General features: G+C 40.9%; 2 protein-coding genes across 2 annotated transcripts; one reads left to right on the top strand and one right to left on the bottom strand.

The window, feature by feature from the left end:
* Positions 1-5,067: 5,067 nt before the first annotated feature.
* On the top strand, positions 5,068-7,271 carry LOC115163094 (transmembrane protein 199). The gene is made up of 6 exons (XM_029714700.1): positions 5,068-5,644; positions 5,727-5,800; positions 5,897-5,986; positions 6,121-6,163; positions 6,294-6,406; positions 6,658-7,271. Exons 1-6 carry the CDS (start codon positions 5,461-5,463, stop codon positions 6,751-6,753), a joined length of 600 nt encoding a protein of 199 aa, XP_029570560.1. The 5' UTR covers positions 5,068-5,460; the 3' UTR covers positions 6,754-7,271.
* Positions 7,272-13,958: 6,687 nt separating this feature from the next.
* Positions 13,959-15,472, bottom strand: LOC115162798 (homeobox protein SEBOX-like). The gene is made up of 3 exons (XM_029714222.1): positions 15,427-15,472; positions 14,823-15,031; positions 13,959-14,734 (listed from the first exon to the last, which is right to left on the bottom strand). Exons 1-3 carry the CDS (start codon positions 15,467-15,469, stop codon positions 14,108-14,110), a joined length of 879 nt encoding a protein of 292 aa, XP_029570082.1. The 5' UTR covers positions 15,470-15,472; the 3' UTR covers positions 13,959-14,107.
* Between the last annotated feature and the right edge of the window lie 669 nt (positions 15,473-16,141).

Genomic DNA, 16,141 nt, shown 5'->3' with positions numbered 1-16,141 from the left:
ACATATACGTCAGTGGTACACACTGGCTGTTATTATTGTAGCTATCTAAATTGGCTACACAGTACGTATAGCTAGGTCGTTGTTTGTACATTCAACTACGTACGATACGTCGTAACACGGAACAAAGTAAAGATTGCGCCAGAAGTGGTCTGTTTTTTCAGCTTTTCTCAAATACTATTTGTCTATTGTCTTGTCAATCAATGTTTGATGCTAACAGATTAGTTGTAGGCCCATTCGTTTTCATTGCAGCCCTGTTTGAACGCATAGTTACGCTAACGTCGTATTCACGATACTAAGTGAGTCAACTCGCATCCAGCTACAGTAGCTGGTAATTCTGAAGTTAAATGTTGTTTTTTAATCTAGCTAGTTATCTTGTGTCTGCATTGCTAGTGCTTGGTTTGACTGAAAGCAAGCAGGTTAACAAGATACAGAATGTTTTGTTGATGCTGAGAATGGAATGTATATGTTTTTAAATAACATTTTAAGAATGTTCACGGAACTTAACCAAAGTTTTCTTAACAGTCTGAGGACAGAATGTATGTTTTTAAATAACATTCTTAGAAAGTACCACCCTGCATCCCACAGCTGGCTTGCCTCTGAAACTAAGCAGGGTTAGTCCCTGGATGGGAGACCAGATGCTGTTGGAGTGCCAATAGGAGGCCCTCTTTCCTCCTGGTCTAAAATAAAAAAATATCCCAATGACCCAGGGCAGTGATTGGGGACATTGCTCTGTGTAGAGTCCCGTCTTTTTTCCGATGGAAGGTTAAACGAGTATCCTGACTCTCTGTGGACTCTAGTAGTGTTAACCCCGGTGTCCTGGCTAAATTCCCAATTTGGCCCTCATACCATCATGGCCACCTAATCATCCCAAGCATCCAATTGGCTCATTCATCCCCCTGTAACTATTCCCTAGGTTGTTGCTGAAAATGAGAATGTGTTCTCAGTTATCTTACCTGGTAAAATAAATAAATGCAATGTACAGTAGTAGAAATAATAGAATGAGCAATGTTAAGTATACAGTTTTCAAATACGCAGTACAAAACACCATGGCAAATTGGATAGAATTGCAGGAAGTTAGTTTCCGGACCACAATCCGTAATAAAAATATATACTGTGCCTTCGGAAAGTATTCAGACCCCTTGATTTTTTCCTCACCAATCTACACACAATACCCCATAATGACAAGGCAAAAGTTATATTTTTTCAAATTTATAAAAAATAAAATAATGAAATATTTCCCTCATTAAAATGCAAACCAATTTATAACATTTTTAACATGCGTTTTTCTGGGTTTTGTTGTTGTTATTCTGTCTCTCACTGTTCAAATAAACCTACCATTAAAATTATAGACTGATCATTTCTTTGTAAGTGGGCAAACGTACAAAATCAGCAGGGGATCAAATACTTTTTTCCCCCACTGTACCTAATACACACAAATCTAAAGGGATGTAATAAGAATATGTACATATAAATCTATGGATGACCGAGTGGCATAGACAAGATGCCACCACCATGCTTCACCGTAGGAATGGTGCCAGGTTTCCTCCAGATGTGACGCTTGGCATTCAGGCCAAAGAGTTCAATCTTGGTTACATCACACCAGAGAATCTTGTTTCTCATGGTCTGAGAGTCCTTTAGGTGCCATTTGGCAAACTCCAAGCAGGCTGTCGTGCTTTTTACTGAGGAGTGGCTTCCGTTTGCCTGCTCTACCATAAAGTCCTGATTGGTGGAGTGCTGCAGAGATGGTTGTCCTTCTGGAAGGTTCTCCCATCTCCACAGAGGAACTCTAGAGCTCTGTCAGATGACCATCGGGTTCTTGGTCACCTCCCTGACCAAGGTACTTCTCCCCAGAATGCTCAGTTTGGCCAGGCGGCCAGCTCTAGGAAGAGTCTTGGTGCTTCCAAATTTATTCCATTTAAGAATGATGGAGGCCACTGTGTTCTTGGGGACCTTCAATGCTGCAGACACTTTTTGGTACCCTTCCCCAGATCTGTGCCTCGACACAATCCTGTCTCTGAGCTCTACGGACAATTCCTTCGACCTCATGGCTTGGTTTTTACTCTGACATGCATTGTCAACTGTGGGACCTTATAGAGACAGCTGTGTGCCTTTCCAAATCATGTCCAATCAATTGAATTTACCACAGGTGGACTCCATTCAAGTTGTAGAAACATCTCAAGGATGATCAATGGAAACAGGAAGCACCTAAGCTCAATTTACAGTCTCATAGCAAAGGGTCTGAATACTTAAGTAAATAAGGTAAAAACCTGTTTTCACTTTGCCATTGTGGGGTATTGTGTGAAGATTGCTGACGATTTCTATTTAATGAATCCATTTTAGAACAATGCTGTAACGTAACAAAATGTGGAAAAAGTCAAGGGGTCTGAATACTTTATGAAGGCGCTGTGTGTATGTGAATGGTGAATAGAAAATGTCTGTACAGCAATAGTTATATAGGATGATCCATGACAAGAATACAGTATATACATGTAAAGTGGATAAAACTGTATGTAAACATTATTAAAATGACCAGTGTTCAATGACTATGTACAGTTGAAGTCGGATGTTTACATACACTTAGGTTGGAGTCATTAAAACTCATTTTTCAACCACTCCACAAATTTCTTGTTAACAAACTATAGTTTTGGCAAGTCGGTTAGGACATCTATTTTCTGCATGACACAAGTCATTTTTCCAACAATTGTTTACAGAGTATTTCACTTATAATTAATCTTATCACAATTCCAGTGGGTCAGAAGTTTACATACACGAAGTTGACTGCCTTTAAACAGCTTGGAAAATTCCAGAAAATTATGTAATGGCTTTAGAAGCTTCTGATAGGCTAGTTGACATAATTTGAGTCAATTGGAGGTGTACCTGTGGATGTATTTCAATGCCTACCTTCAAACTCAGTGCCTCTTTGCTTGACATCATGGGAAAATCAAAAGAAATGAGCGAGGGCCTCAGAAAAAGAATTGTAGACCTCCACAAGTCTGGTTCATCCTTGGGAGCAATTTCCAAATGCCTGACGGTACCACATTCATCTGTACAGACAATAATACGCAAGTATAAACACCATGGGACCACGCAGCCGTCATACCGCTCAGGAAGGAGACGCGTTCTGTCTCCTAGAGATGAAAGTACTTTGGTGCGAAAAGTGCAAATCAATCCCAGAACAACAGCAAAGGATCTTGTGAAGATGCTGGAGGAAACAGGTACAAAAGTATCTATATCTACAGTGAAACGAGTCCTATATCGACATAACCTGAAAGGCCGCTCAGCAAGGAAGAAGCCACTGCTCCAAAACCGCTATAAAAAAGCCAGACTACGGTTTGCAACTGCACATGGGGACAAAGATCGTACTTTTTGGAGAAATGTCCTCTGGTATGATGAAACAAAAATAGAACTGTTTGGCCATAATGACCATCGTTATGTTTGGAGGAAAAGGGGGGAGGCTTGCAAGCCGAAGAACACCATCCCAACCGTGAAGCACGGGGGTGGCAGCATCATGTTGTGGGGGTGCTTTGCTGCAGGAAGGACTGGTGCACTTCACAAAATAGATGGCATTATGAGGAAGGAAAATTGTGTAGATATATTGAAGCAACATCTCAAGACATCAGTAAGGAAGTTAATGCTTGGTCGCAAATGGGTCTTCCAAACTGACAATGACCCCCAGCATACTTCCAAAGTTGTGGCAAAATAGCTTAAGGACAACAAAGTCAAGGTATTGGAGTGGCCATCACAAACGCCTGACCTCAATCCAAAAGAAAAGTTTTGGGCAGAACTGAAAAAGTGTGTGAGCAAGGAGGCCTACAAACCTGACTCAGTTACACCAGCTCTGTCAAGAGGAATGGGCCAAAATTCACCCAACTTATTGTGGGAAGATTGTGGAGGGCTACCCAAAAAGTTTGACCCAAGTTAAACAATTTAAAGGCAATGCTACCAAATACTAATTGAGTGTATGTTAACTTCTGACCCACTGGGAATGTGATGAAATAAATAAAAGCTGAAATTAATATTATTCTGACATTTCACATTCTTAAAATAAAGTGGTGATCCTAACTGACATAAGACAGGGAATTTTTACTAGGATTAAATGTAAGGAATTGTGAAACACCTTAGCCAAATACATTTAAACTCAGTTTATGTGAACTTCTGACTTCAATTGTACATAGGGCAGCAGTCTCTCAGGTGCAGGGTTGAGTACCGGGTGGTAGCTGGCTTGTCTAAGGTTCAGGGCAGGGTACTGATGACTGTTTAACACTCTGACGGCCTGGAAATACAAGCGGTGTATCAGTTTCATGGTTCCAGTTTTGATGCACCTGTGCTGTCTCCGCTTCTAGATGGTAGCGGGTTGAACAGGCTGTGGTTGGGGTGGCTGAGCTTCCTTGATGATCTTCTGGGCCTTCCTTTGACACTGGGTGCTGTATATGTCCTGGAGGGCATTCTGGTGACCTATTGAAAATAGTTCAACAATGATATAGCAAATTAAGATGTGTGATGTATGCCTTTTTGTTTTGATTAAAAAAACAAAGCAGCACACACACCATGTGCCTTTTGTTCTTTGAAGGGTTAAAGGGGTGGTCTCTAGATACTTCTATCAGCCAATCAGGGCTGTATATGCAAATATATTAACCTTTGTATCCCGTGCCCACACTTTTGGACTGAGCTCAGGGTTATACATTATGAAAAATATATTTTGTAGTTATATATATTTTTAAATAACACACACAGTGATTTATAAACATAAAATTATGTTTTAAAAAATGTAAACACTACCTGGGGGCTGTAATTATTATGTATTCATTTCAAGGCATTGACATTGAACTAGCTACATCATTATTTTATTTTCCATGACATTAACCACAATGCAAAGCGGTAAAGAAATATAAATAAATCAATTGAAATAACTATATTTGAAAACGATACTTGTACAAAAATCAACACGATAGTAATTTCCACTGTGTACAAATACTGTATATTATTAACTATGTTTGAAAGTACAGTATTTTTGGTATTTATTTTTGAGTGGAAGTAGCTCTCACGTCAGATCCTGTCACAAGGTAAACATAGACGCTTCAAAGACATTTCTGGCTGCTTCCTCGTTCTGTTGTCGTAACTGATAGCTAGTAAAATTAACGAAACCGTCATCATTGTCGAACAACTTAAAATGGGTAGTTGATACGATTATTAGATGAATACCAAATGTATCAATTTGTGAAGAATTGGCAATGGATAATCTGTATAAACTGTCAACGTTTCTTCCTGGTCGTGGGTTTGCTAGCTAAAGACGTTAGCTATCCTTGTAGGTTGAGCCTTCTCCGCTTGTAGCTAACTAGATCAGCTGGCTAACTCAGCTCAGCCAGCTACGGGAGAATAACAATTAGCTAATACAGCCACTTGTCAGCACAGTTCATTGTAGCTAGCAACATAATTTTGACAGTTAACGTTATCTAAAGAATGGCGTCGTCATTTGTGATTGGAAACACATTTCGAGAGAGGGTAAGAGACTTGTTGGCGAACGATGAGGTTTCAGTTCCAACGGAACTACAGAAAGAAGTGGAGGATATTCTTCAACAAGAACAACCATCAACTCTGTCCTTCAGAACTGCAAGAAAACTTAATAAATGTCTGCAAGACAATGGTACCTATAAACAGTTATACAACACAGATCTTACATTTCATGAATTAAGTACTAGCCTATGTGTGCTTTTCCTTCTTCTCAGGTCAACCTTTCTACCTTCATGAGTTGTTGGAGGACAGCTCATTGCACCTGCCTAAGGTTGTAATGCCCCCCAGAGTAAGTGAGACCTCAATGTATGGTTATTCCTTCAGTCCCTTCATTTGATCTCCATCACGAGGACAAAATTAAAGTCGTACACCCTCTTTGTGACAGAACCCTATGCTTGTGGCTCGTCTGGAACGAATCAAAGCCAAGTTGGCCAATGAAGAATACAACAGGATCACACGGAATGTAAACACTCAGGTGAATTGCACAGTGCACACTCAGCATGTAGCCTACTGTATGTATTCGATTAACCAGCCAGCTTAAATATATGATCGTGTTTAATGTTTGGGTTGTTGTTGATTCATGCGAGTACTTCTCTTTCCCCCCCCCAGCACATTAATCGTCGTGAGACGCTGGCGGACTTTGGGAGAGAAGGTTGCTATGGTTACAAACGCTTGCATGCAATCTGTCTCTAAGATTCTTACTATCCTCGTCATCTACCTTTTCCTCAACCCTCCGTGTGTGTGTGTGTGTGTGTGTGTGTGTGTGTGTGTGGTCTGTCTAGTGCGCTCAGCCAAAGCTGCTGTTGTGACGGTCTTAAACTTCCTAGTGACAGTGGCGGCGACGTTCGCTTGCGCCTATCTCGGCAGTCAATACCTCTTCACAGAGACAGCGGCGGTAAGAATCCATACAAAGATCCCTCACTCTTACAAGCTGGGCAAGTATAAACCCCTATTGCCTGACGAGATTAATCGTGTCACTTAACCTCGATTGCATGATAAGCAAGGGTTAAGCTAGTACTGCATTGTGTTGTACATGGACAAAAACATTGTTTGAAAATGTAATCAAGAGGTAAGCTTCATTTCAAAACCCTTTAAACCTGTTTAAGAATCAGTATCTTTGTTGACATGTTTGCTTATGTGTTTCAGAGGGTGATATCTGCAGTGATTGCTGCGTCCGTAGTCGGCCTGGCAGAGCTGTATGTTCTGGTACGAACCATGGAGGGAGAGCTAGGAGAACCATAGCACCAGTCAGGGTTCTTCTTATCAACAAAATACTTTCCTGGAGAACAATGCCCTTATCTTACCCACCAGTGGACTTCAAAACAGAAATCAAAGGGGTTGAGTGGAAGTTGATGTACAGCTTTGACATGAACACAAAACTATTGATAAGAATTGTCCCACGTTGTTCGCATATTGAAAACAGATTAGTGTGAAGATCTTGAATGTGACCCAGATGTGAAAGTTGTTTGTGTTTTACCATCGCTGCTCTATGATGAAGTTAACTCAATGTTTCACAACTCATTTACTAATGTGGACTAAAAAAGTTGGGATATTTATGTATTTATTTACATCCATTATGCTTTTATAGGGCCTTTTAAATTACCCCCCTTCATAACATTTGTTTGGTAATTTCCTACTTAGATGGAACAGAGATTTTTTTTCATACAATAGCTTATTCATACTGTACTTTCACGGTCCTTCAGTATGTCTGTATAGTCCAGTATTGTCTATTTAATAAAATTAGCGCCCAGGTAATTCAACTCTTGAGTTCAGTTTCATTCAATATACAGTACCAGTCAAATGTTTGGACAAACCTACTCATTCAAGGGTTTGTCTTTACTTTGACTATTTTCTACATTGTAGAATAATAGTGAAGACCTCAACTATGAAATGACACATGGAAGCATGTAGTAACCAAAAAAATGTTAAACAAATGGTCGACATTTGAATATAAGGAATTATAGGTCAAGTGAACAGAAGGACTTGAGTTCCTGTATGTTATGGTTACACCATGAGTCATTAATCATGAAGCATACACCCCCGCACTTCTTCCCAGAGAGATGTTTGTTTCTGTTGGAGCGAAGCATTAAGAAACCCAGTGGCTATACCGACTCCGATAACATATCCCGAGAGAGCCATGATTCCGTGAAACAGAAAATGTATTTATATTTTAGATTCTTCAAAGTAGCCACCCTTTGCCTTGATGACAGCTTTGTACACTCTTGGCATTCTCTCAACCAGCTTCATGAGGAATGCTTTTCCAACGGTCTTGAAGGAGTTGCCACATGTTGAGCACTTGATGGCTGCTTTTCCATCAATCTGCGGTCCAACTCATCCCAAACCATCTCATTTGGGTGGAGGCCAGATCATCTGATGCAGCACTCCTTTACGCTCCTTCTTGGTCAAATAGCCCTTACACAGCCTGGAGGTGTGTTGAAAAAGAAATGATAGTCCCACTAAGCGCAAACCAGATGGGATGGCGTATCGCTGCAGAATTCTGTGGTAGTCATGCTGGTTAAGTGTGCCTTCAATTCTAAATAAATCACAGACAGTGTCACCAGCAAAGCACCATCACACCACCTCCTCCATGCTTCACAGTGGGAACCACACATGCGGAGATCATCCGTTCACCTACTCTGCGTCTCACAAAGACACGGCGGTTGGAACCAAAAATCTCAAATTTGTACTCATCAGACCAAAGGATAGATTTCCGCAGGTCTAATGTCCATCTCTCATGTTTCCTGGCCCAAGCAAGTCTCTTCTTATTGGTGTCCTTTAGGAGTGGTTTCTTTGCAGCAATTTGACTATGAAGGCCTGATTCATGCAGTCTCCTCTGAACAGTTGTGTCTGTTACTTTATTTGGGCAGCAATTTCTGAGGCTGGTAACTAATGAATTTATCCTCTGCAGCAGAGGTAAGTCTGGGTCCTCCTTTCCTGTGACGGTCCTCATGAGAGCCAGTTTCATCAGAGCACTTGATGGTACCCAATTTGTTATACTTGAGTAAAAGTAAAGATACCTTAGGAAACCCTGTTATAGCATACAGCTAGCTACCTGCTGCCAGATGTGGCAGACAATATTGTCTTCGACTGCCGATCGGCATTAATTTGTTTTGAAGTGAATTAAAGGGCAAGATGGATTTTACAGGCCAGAAGCAAACAACCAATTACAGTTGCCCTGGAAGCTGTGCAGTACTTAAATCCCTTCCATGACAACACATATCTGTTTTCATGATTCAAAACAACTTTAATACGGTATCTGACTATTTGGCTTGTGTTATGACTGCCCCCACCTATACTGTATCTCTGGACAATTTCCTTTCTGTCCTGTCCCTTTATATCAGTTGAGAGATTAAAGGATGTAATTGCGTCTGCAATACAAAAACGTATCTGAAAGATCTGAGATTTGACACCGGGATTAAGGGTTTATTGAAAGATTATTTGGGATTAAAGATGATTATGATATGCAGAGATCACTGTCCAGCAGGCCAGGTTGAACTGTCGTAGTGCTCTTGTCATATCTTGACTGTATTACTCACATGTAATACTTCACTGGAGACCTTAAACCCAGCTAGAATTAAAGATTTTGTAAGCTGGTAGACCCTGAGCTTCAGTTTTAATTTATTTCTTATTATTAATTTTTTCCTCTATCCTTCCCATATATATGGGAAAAAATATTTTTATTTGGAAAATAATTATATCTGTCGGGGTATCTTGCCACAAGGAATCATTTTAATCAGGATATTTTGAAAGATAATACTCCCGGAAACATGAAACGTTAAATCAAACAGGCCTGGAAGGAACAACAGACCTAATGGATCTATGATAGCTGATTCTATGTCAGGTAGAATACAAATGCCTCAGTAAACAACTACTGTATGTAACGTTATACTATGTTATGCATATTTGTCCTCTTGTTCTCATAGCAGAAAACTGCTTGCCCATCAAAGACCCTACAAAACAATACTATGAGAGGGCTATCCTATAGGTAACCCCATCTCTGTAACCATATAGTATTATTTGACTGTTTTAACCCTTGTGTTCATGTTCTTGTTATTCACCCACTGTTTGCGGGTTTTTAAAACAATACAGCCGTAACAATTTAGGTAAAAATATTTCATACTTCGATGTTGACTTATAGACAGCATACGTGGTTAATATTTGACATTTACCTCTGCTAGATCACATTTATCCAATCTGGGTTCAACACCATCCAGATGACAAATGCGTTGTACGCCAAGATGTTGAAGAATATCACAAGTGGCCAGCGTAGGGTTCTTCTTTTGCAGCTGTAGCCAGTCACCAGCTTGTTTAAATTGTCCACCCCTCTTTTTGTGGCATTGTAATCCATTATGATTTCTGGTTTTTGATGTTCCTGGCCACAGATTTTCCCATCCCTATGCAGTGTACTCATGAGTACCACAGTTTTGCCTGTCTTTGGCACGTAGGACACTAGGGACGTGTCGGGCGTGAACACAAACTTAGAGGAATTGATAGGCCTGTTCCGTGTATTCAACAGCTGAGGTGGGAGCTCTGGCTTGTCTTTTCATACGGTTCCTACCATCGTCAGCTTCCTCTTGAGGAGCTCCTGTCCCAGCTTGTGCGAAGTAAAAAAGTTAGCGCATGTGATGTTGTGGCCACGGAGTTCCTGTGTTACGTCCAGGACAACCCGCATCCCTTGGTTCTTCCCAGGGGTTCCGCCATCTGGCTTCCCCGTATACACTTGCAAGTTCCACGCATATGATGAAGCAGCATCACAGGCAGCCCATATCTTGATTCCATATTTTTAGACAGTATGAACTGAATGAAGGGGCAGCGGCCCCTAAATGCCATAAGCTGCTCATCAACAGTAATGTTGGGTCCAGGGTTGTAAAACAGGGGAAGGCAGTCCACTCACTTGTCCCACACTGACCTGATTGTAGCTAGCTTGTCTCTCTGGCGCCGAGCTGGTCTGGTGTCTCAGTTATCAAAGCGGATAATCCTAGAGATATTGTGGAAGTTTTCCAGAGACATTATTGCAATGAAAGGTTTTCTGCCAGTTTCTGCATCCAACAGGGATTCTGTGGATTCCCCATTGGATCTGAAAACACCAGCAAGGATAAGAACCCCAAAGTATGCATGTAAATGAGTCTGGTTCATCTCCTTCCATCTCTCCAAAAAACACGCCTTCCCTCCAAATTAGTGCAGTCCAGAATGATTTTCTGGATGATGTCTGGGACGAACAGTTCAAAAGAAGACTTTATGTCCTGCACATGAGTAACCGCCATCCGCGTCAGCCCTGGTTGCATCCTTATCACATTGGCAGCCATGCGAGGTGGCTCATTCCTTGGGCAAGAAGACCATTTCATTTCACAATTTTTTGACAACCATATTTCTCCTGCAGGCTGCTGATGAGCTGGTTGCTGACGGGCTGGTCCTGGGGCTGGTTGCTGACGGGCTGGTCCTGGGGCTGGTTGCTGACGGGCTGGTCCTGGGGCTGGTTGCTGACGGGCTGGTCCTGGGGCTGGTTGCTGACGGGCTGGTCCTGGGGCTGGTTGCTGACGGGCTGGTCCTGGGGCTGGTTGCTGACGGGCTGGTCCTGGGGCTGGTTGCTGACGGGCTGGTCCTGGGGCTGGCTGAGGGTCAATCTCAACCTCTTCTTCCAACTCACTGTCAGACTCTGAATTGACAGAGACATGATCCTCATATTCTGAAAATTCTTCATCTTCCAAAGTGGAAGACACTCCTTCCACACTAGCTTCTCTCTCTGCAAAAATTATTTTTAAGGCCCTCTGCAAAGATGATTTTTGCCATACTGATTGATTGTGGTAAACCTTTTTGTTTCATTTTTACTTGTTTTCACCTACACACACACTTTTATTACCCTCGGGTCCAGTGGACCCAAACACCACATTTGTAATAGAAATGTGTAGGCAGTGGTGTAAAGTACTTAAGTGAAAATACTTTAAAGTACTACTTAAGTAGTTTTTGGGGGTATCTGTAAGGTACTTTACTATTTATATTTATGGCAACTTTTACTTTTACTTCACTAAATTCCTAAAGAAAATCATTTACTTTTTACTCCATACATTTTCGCTGACACCCAAAAGTACTCGTAAATGGTCCAATTCACACACTTATCAAGAGAACACCCCTGGTCATCTCTACTGCCTCTGATCTGGCAGACTCACTAAGCACAAATGCTTCGCTTGTAAACTATGTGTGAGTGTTGGAGTGTGCCCCTGGCTATCCGTAAATAAAATAAAACAAACTGTGCCGTCTGGTTTGCTTAATATAAGGAAGTTGAAATGATTTGTACTTTTATTTTTGATACTTAAGTACATTTTAGCAATTCCATTTACTTTTGATAATTAAGTATATTTAAAACCAAATACTTATAGACTTTACCTCAAGTAGTATTTTACTGGGTTACTTTCACTTTTACTTGCATCATTTTCTATTAAGCTATCTTTACTTTTACTCAAGTATGACAATTGAGTACTTTTTTTCCATCACTTTGTGTAGCAGCATGCACTCAATGAAAATTTGTTATTTTACATGTTCTTCACAGAAAATGAGCCAAGGCCTATGAGTGTCAAGTTGGAAAAATTATTAATTGTATCATTTTTCTTTTAGTAAACACTGAACATGGGTCCCACAGACCCGAACACCACACAAAGGTTAACAACGTCATATTAAACTTCTAATCAATCATTACTATGGTGAAATAAATCCTTGGATGAAGTAAACATACATATTACAATTATTCACAAGCTCATGAAAGATACAAGATCCACACATTTAACAACAAAATAAAAAAAGCAACAAAATGTTACAATTGGTCACAAAACACACATTCAGTGCCTTCAGAAAATATTCACACCCCTTGACCTTTTCCACATTTTGTTGTGTTACAGCCTGAATTTAAAATGGATTACATTGAGATGTATCATTGACCTACACACAATATTCCATAAATTCAAAGTGTAATTATATTTTTAGACATTTGTACAAAAGCTAAAATGTCTTGAGTCAATAAGTATTTAACCCCTTTGTTATGGCAAGCCTAAATAAGTTCAGGAGTAAAAATATGGTTAACAATTCACAATAAGTTGCATAGACTCACTCTGTGTGCAACAATAGTGTTTAGCATGATTTTTGAATGACTAACTCATCTCTGTACCCCACACATACAATTATCTGTAAGGTCCCTCAGTTGAGCAGTGAATTTTAAACACAGATTCAACCACAAAGACCAGGGAGGTTTTCCAATGCCTCGAAAATAAGGGTACCTATTGGTAGATGAAAACAAATGAGAGAGAAAAAAGCAGACACTGAATATCTGTTTGAGCATGGTGAAGTTATTAATTACACTTTCGATGGTGTATCAATAGACTCAGTCACTACAAAGATACAGGCATCCTTCCTAACTCAGTTGACGGAGAGGAAGGAAACTGCTCAGGGATTTCACCATGAGGCCAATGGTGACTTTAAAACAGTTACAGAGTTTAATGGCTGTGATCAGAGAAAACTGATGATGGATCAACAGCCAGTTCTCGAACCAGGGTGTCTGTAGTGACACCTCTAGCACTGAGATGCAGTGCCCCAGACCGCTGCACAACTCGGGAGCCCAATAACAGAGTGCAAAGAAGGAAGCCAGTACATAATATAAATATTCCAAAACATGCATTTGTTTGCAATAAGGCACTAAAGTAAAACTGCAAAAAATGCGGCAAAGAAATGTACTTTATGTCCTGAATACAAAGCGTTATGTTTGGGGCAAATCCAACACAACAAATCACTGAGTTCCACTCTTCATATTCTGAAGCATGATGGTGGCTTCATCATGTTATGGGTATACTTGTCATCGGCAAGGACTAGGGAGTTTTTTTAGGATAAAAAGAAACAGAATAGAGCTAAGCACAGGCAAAATCGTGAAGGAAAACCTGGTTCAGTCTACTTTCCAACAGACCCTTTCAGTAGGAGAAGGCCAAATATACACTGGAGTTGCTTACCAAAACGACATTGAATGTTCCTGAGTGGCCTAGTTACAGTTTTGACTTAAATCATCTTGAAAATCTATGGCATGACTTGAAAATGTCTGTCTAGCAATGATCAACAACCAACTTAATAGAGTTTGAAGAAAGTTAAAAAGAATAATGTGCAAATATTGTACAATCCAGATGTGCAAAACTCATAGAGACTTACCCAGAAAGACTCACAGCTATAATCACTGCCAAATGTGAGTCTAATATACAGTATATTGACTCAGGGGTGTGAATACTTATGTGAACGTAATATTTCTGTATTTAATTTTCAATAAAATTGCTAAAATGTAGAAAAACATGTTTTCACTTTGTCATTATAGGGTATTGCACGTAAGATCACGTAGATAGATGGGTGCGAAAAAAAGTATTTCATCCGTTTTGAATTCAGGCTCTAACACAACAAAATCTGGAAAAGTCAAGGCGTGTGAATACTTTCTGAAGGCAATGTATTAGGCAAGCGGTATAGGCTAGTGGTCCCAAATATGTTTGTGTTGTTTTGCCAATACCTGGCAAGACAGCACAATCAGAGCTGGGACCACCAGGCTATACAATAGGTAAGCAGGGGCAGGAAATTAGAACTCCAGGAAGTTGGTGACAATAGCAGCATTATAGATCAGGTCTGAGATGTATCCGATGGAGGTCTGGGGGCCCACCTGAGGATGATGACCCTGTCCTTGAGTCACATCCCAGTACATCTGCTGCGGATGGGAGGGGACAACCTGGTCCACTGAGGTTTGATGATTATATCTTGCCTGTGAGCCAGCTAGAGTCTGTGGCTTTAAGTTCCAATACCCTGAGGTGCCCACGCAGGGCTGGTTGAACCCATCCCGGTATGGCCGTGAGGAGTGTGCTTGCCTTCCAACGGGTGCAGTGGTAGTAGCAAGAGATCCCAGGTGAGATCGGCAGTCTTCCTCCCACAGTAGGGATTCTGCCAGGTTTTGGGAGACGGGTGTAGGCTGATGAGACACAGGGTTGCTGTAGAGACGGATCCAGTCGGAGTAGAACTGCTGACCATCATCACACTGAATCTGGTCTGGTCGGAACATTTCCCCCGTTGTGGTTGGGGTGGAGGAGGGACCAGGGGAGGGGACTACTGGGCGAGGTAGGCATTTTGCACCTCCTTTTCCAGAAGTTGTGTTGGTTGATTTGGTGAGTCTTCCACTCTTGATACTTCGTGCCCGTCTGTTTTGGAACCACACCTGTGAACAATGAGTAGAGTCAGGTAAATATGTTGTTGTAGCCTATATACGGAAAGTGTAAATATCTACATTTAGCTATTATCACTACACAAACCTGTATCTTGCTTTCAGGTAGATGTGTATGTGCGGCCAAGCGTTCACGGAGAGTGATGTCTGGGTACGGCGTCAGAGCGAAAGCTTGTTCCAACTCAGACAATTGTGCGCGACTGAATATGGTTCTTTTGCGCTTCCTTTGGCCCTCTGTAAACCCGCTTCTCTCAGGTTCGGGTGATGAAAGTCCATTGTCATTCCTCACGTCTAAACAACAACAAAAACAACATTTTTGAGAATTGAAAATCGAAATAAAAATTGGGCCAATCATATGGTTCATAGATTATTATTTAAGTAGCCTAAAATACCGGTGTAGCGTTTGAAAATGATTTAAGACCATTGAGGAATTACTAAACGAAGTGTACCATATATTTTCGTTTTGTTTTCATCTGCATTTCTGTTTATATCAATGAATATCTTTCTATATATAATTACCTTGTGGTTTTGTTTGTTTGTTTGTGCGCTATTTATTTTCGGAATAATCTAGACAGAATGGATAATTTAATTAATAAATAAATAAATTAATAAATGCTTGTTATAATAAAATCATCTTAAAGGAAACTATAAAAGACAATAAACAAATATAACAGTCACTAGCCTACCTTTACATTGATCTTGGTCTCCAAAAAGCGCAGTAAAATCCATATATTTATTGTCAGTCAGTCTGTGTGCAGTGAATTCTTGATTGATGAAGAGAGACATAATTCCATGTACCTCGACGGCTTGGTCTGGTGATGCGTAAATGATGCACTCAGCGCTGGGTAGCGGTGCCCTCTTAAAGCGGGAACTCCCCTTTCAATCCCATGCCGCCCACGGTCCACACCAAATTAATCTAGGCACGTTCAGGTGTTATAGGCCTATAGTGGTGCCCAGTGCCCACCTCTCTAATCCTGAATTGCAGATGGTGAGCGGCAAGAAACAGATGAAAGCGGCAATGGTGTATAAACCCGCTGTTTCCGCTGTCGCTATTGTCTGACACTCCCTGGGTCAGACTGTCAGATCTCGTCCCGGGTCAATCGACTGCAAAGAGGATCCCCGTGGAGATTGGAGCGCAGGGCAGCCAGACCTTGTTGGACATACAGAGCAGAGTCAATCTACATAGGCTTACTGTATCCTACCACGTTCGCTGCGAGAGTGATATTTGTTATTCAGCACTCAATTTGCTGTCCTGTCATTTGGCACATGCCTACTTAAATATTAAGTGCCAAATTGTGCTTTATCTTTTTTTTTTACGCTGTCTTCCCAAATTGATTTGTTGAGTTGGGCCTATAAAAAGGTACTTGCTTACTCTCTCTCTATTCATTACAATATTTAGAT

This window comes from Salmo trutta, chromosome 26 (genome assembly GCF_901001165.1).
Source record: "Salmo trutta chromosome 26, fSalTru1.1, whole genome shotgun sequence".
NCBI classification, from domain to species: Eukaryota; Metazoa; Chordata; class Actinopteri; order Salmoniformes; family Salmonidae; genus Salmo; species Salmo trutta.
Note: the sequence above shows the minus strand (reverse complement) of the source record. Positions and strands in the feature narration are given on the sequence as shown.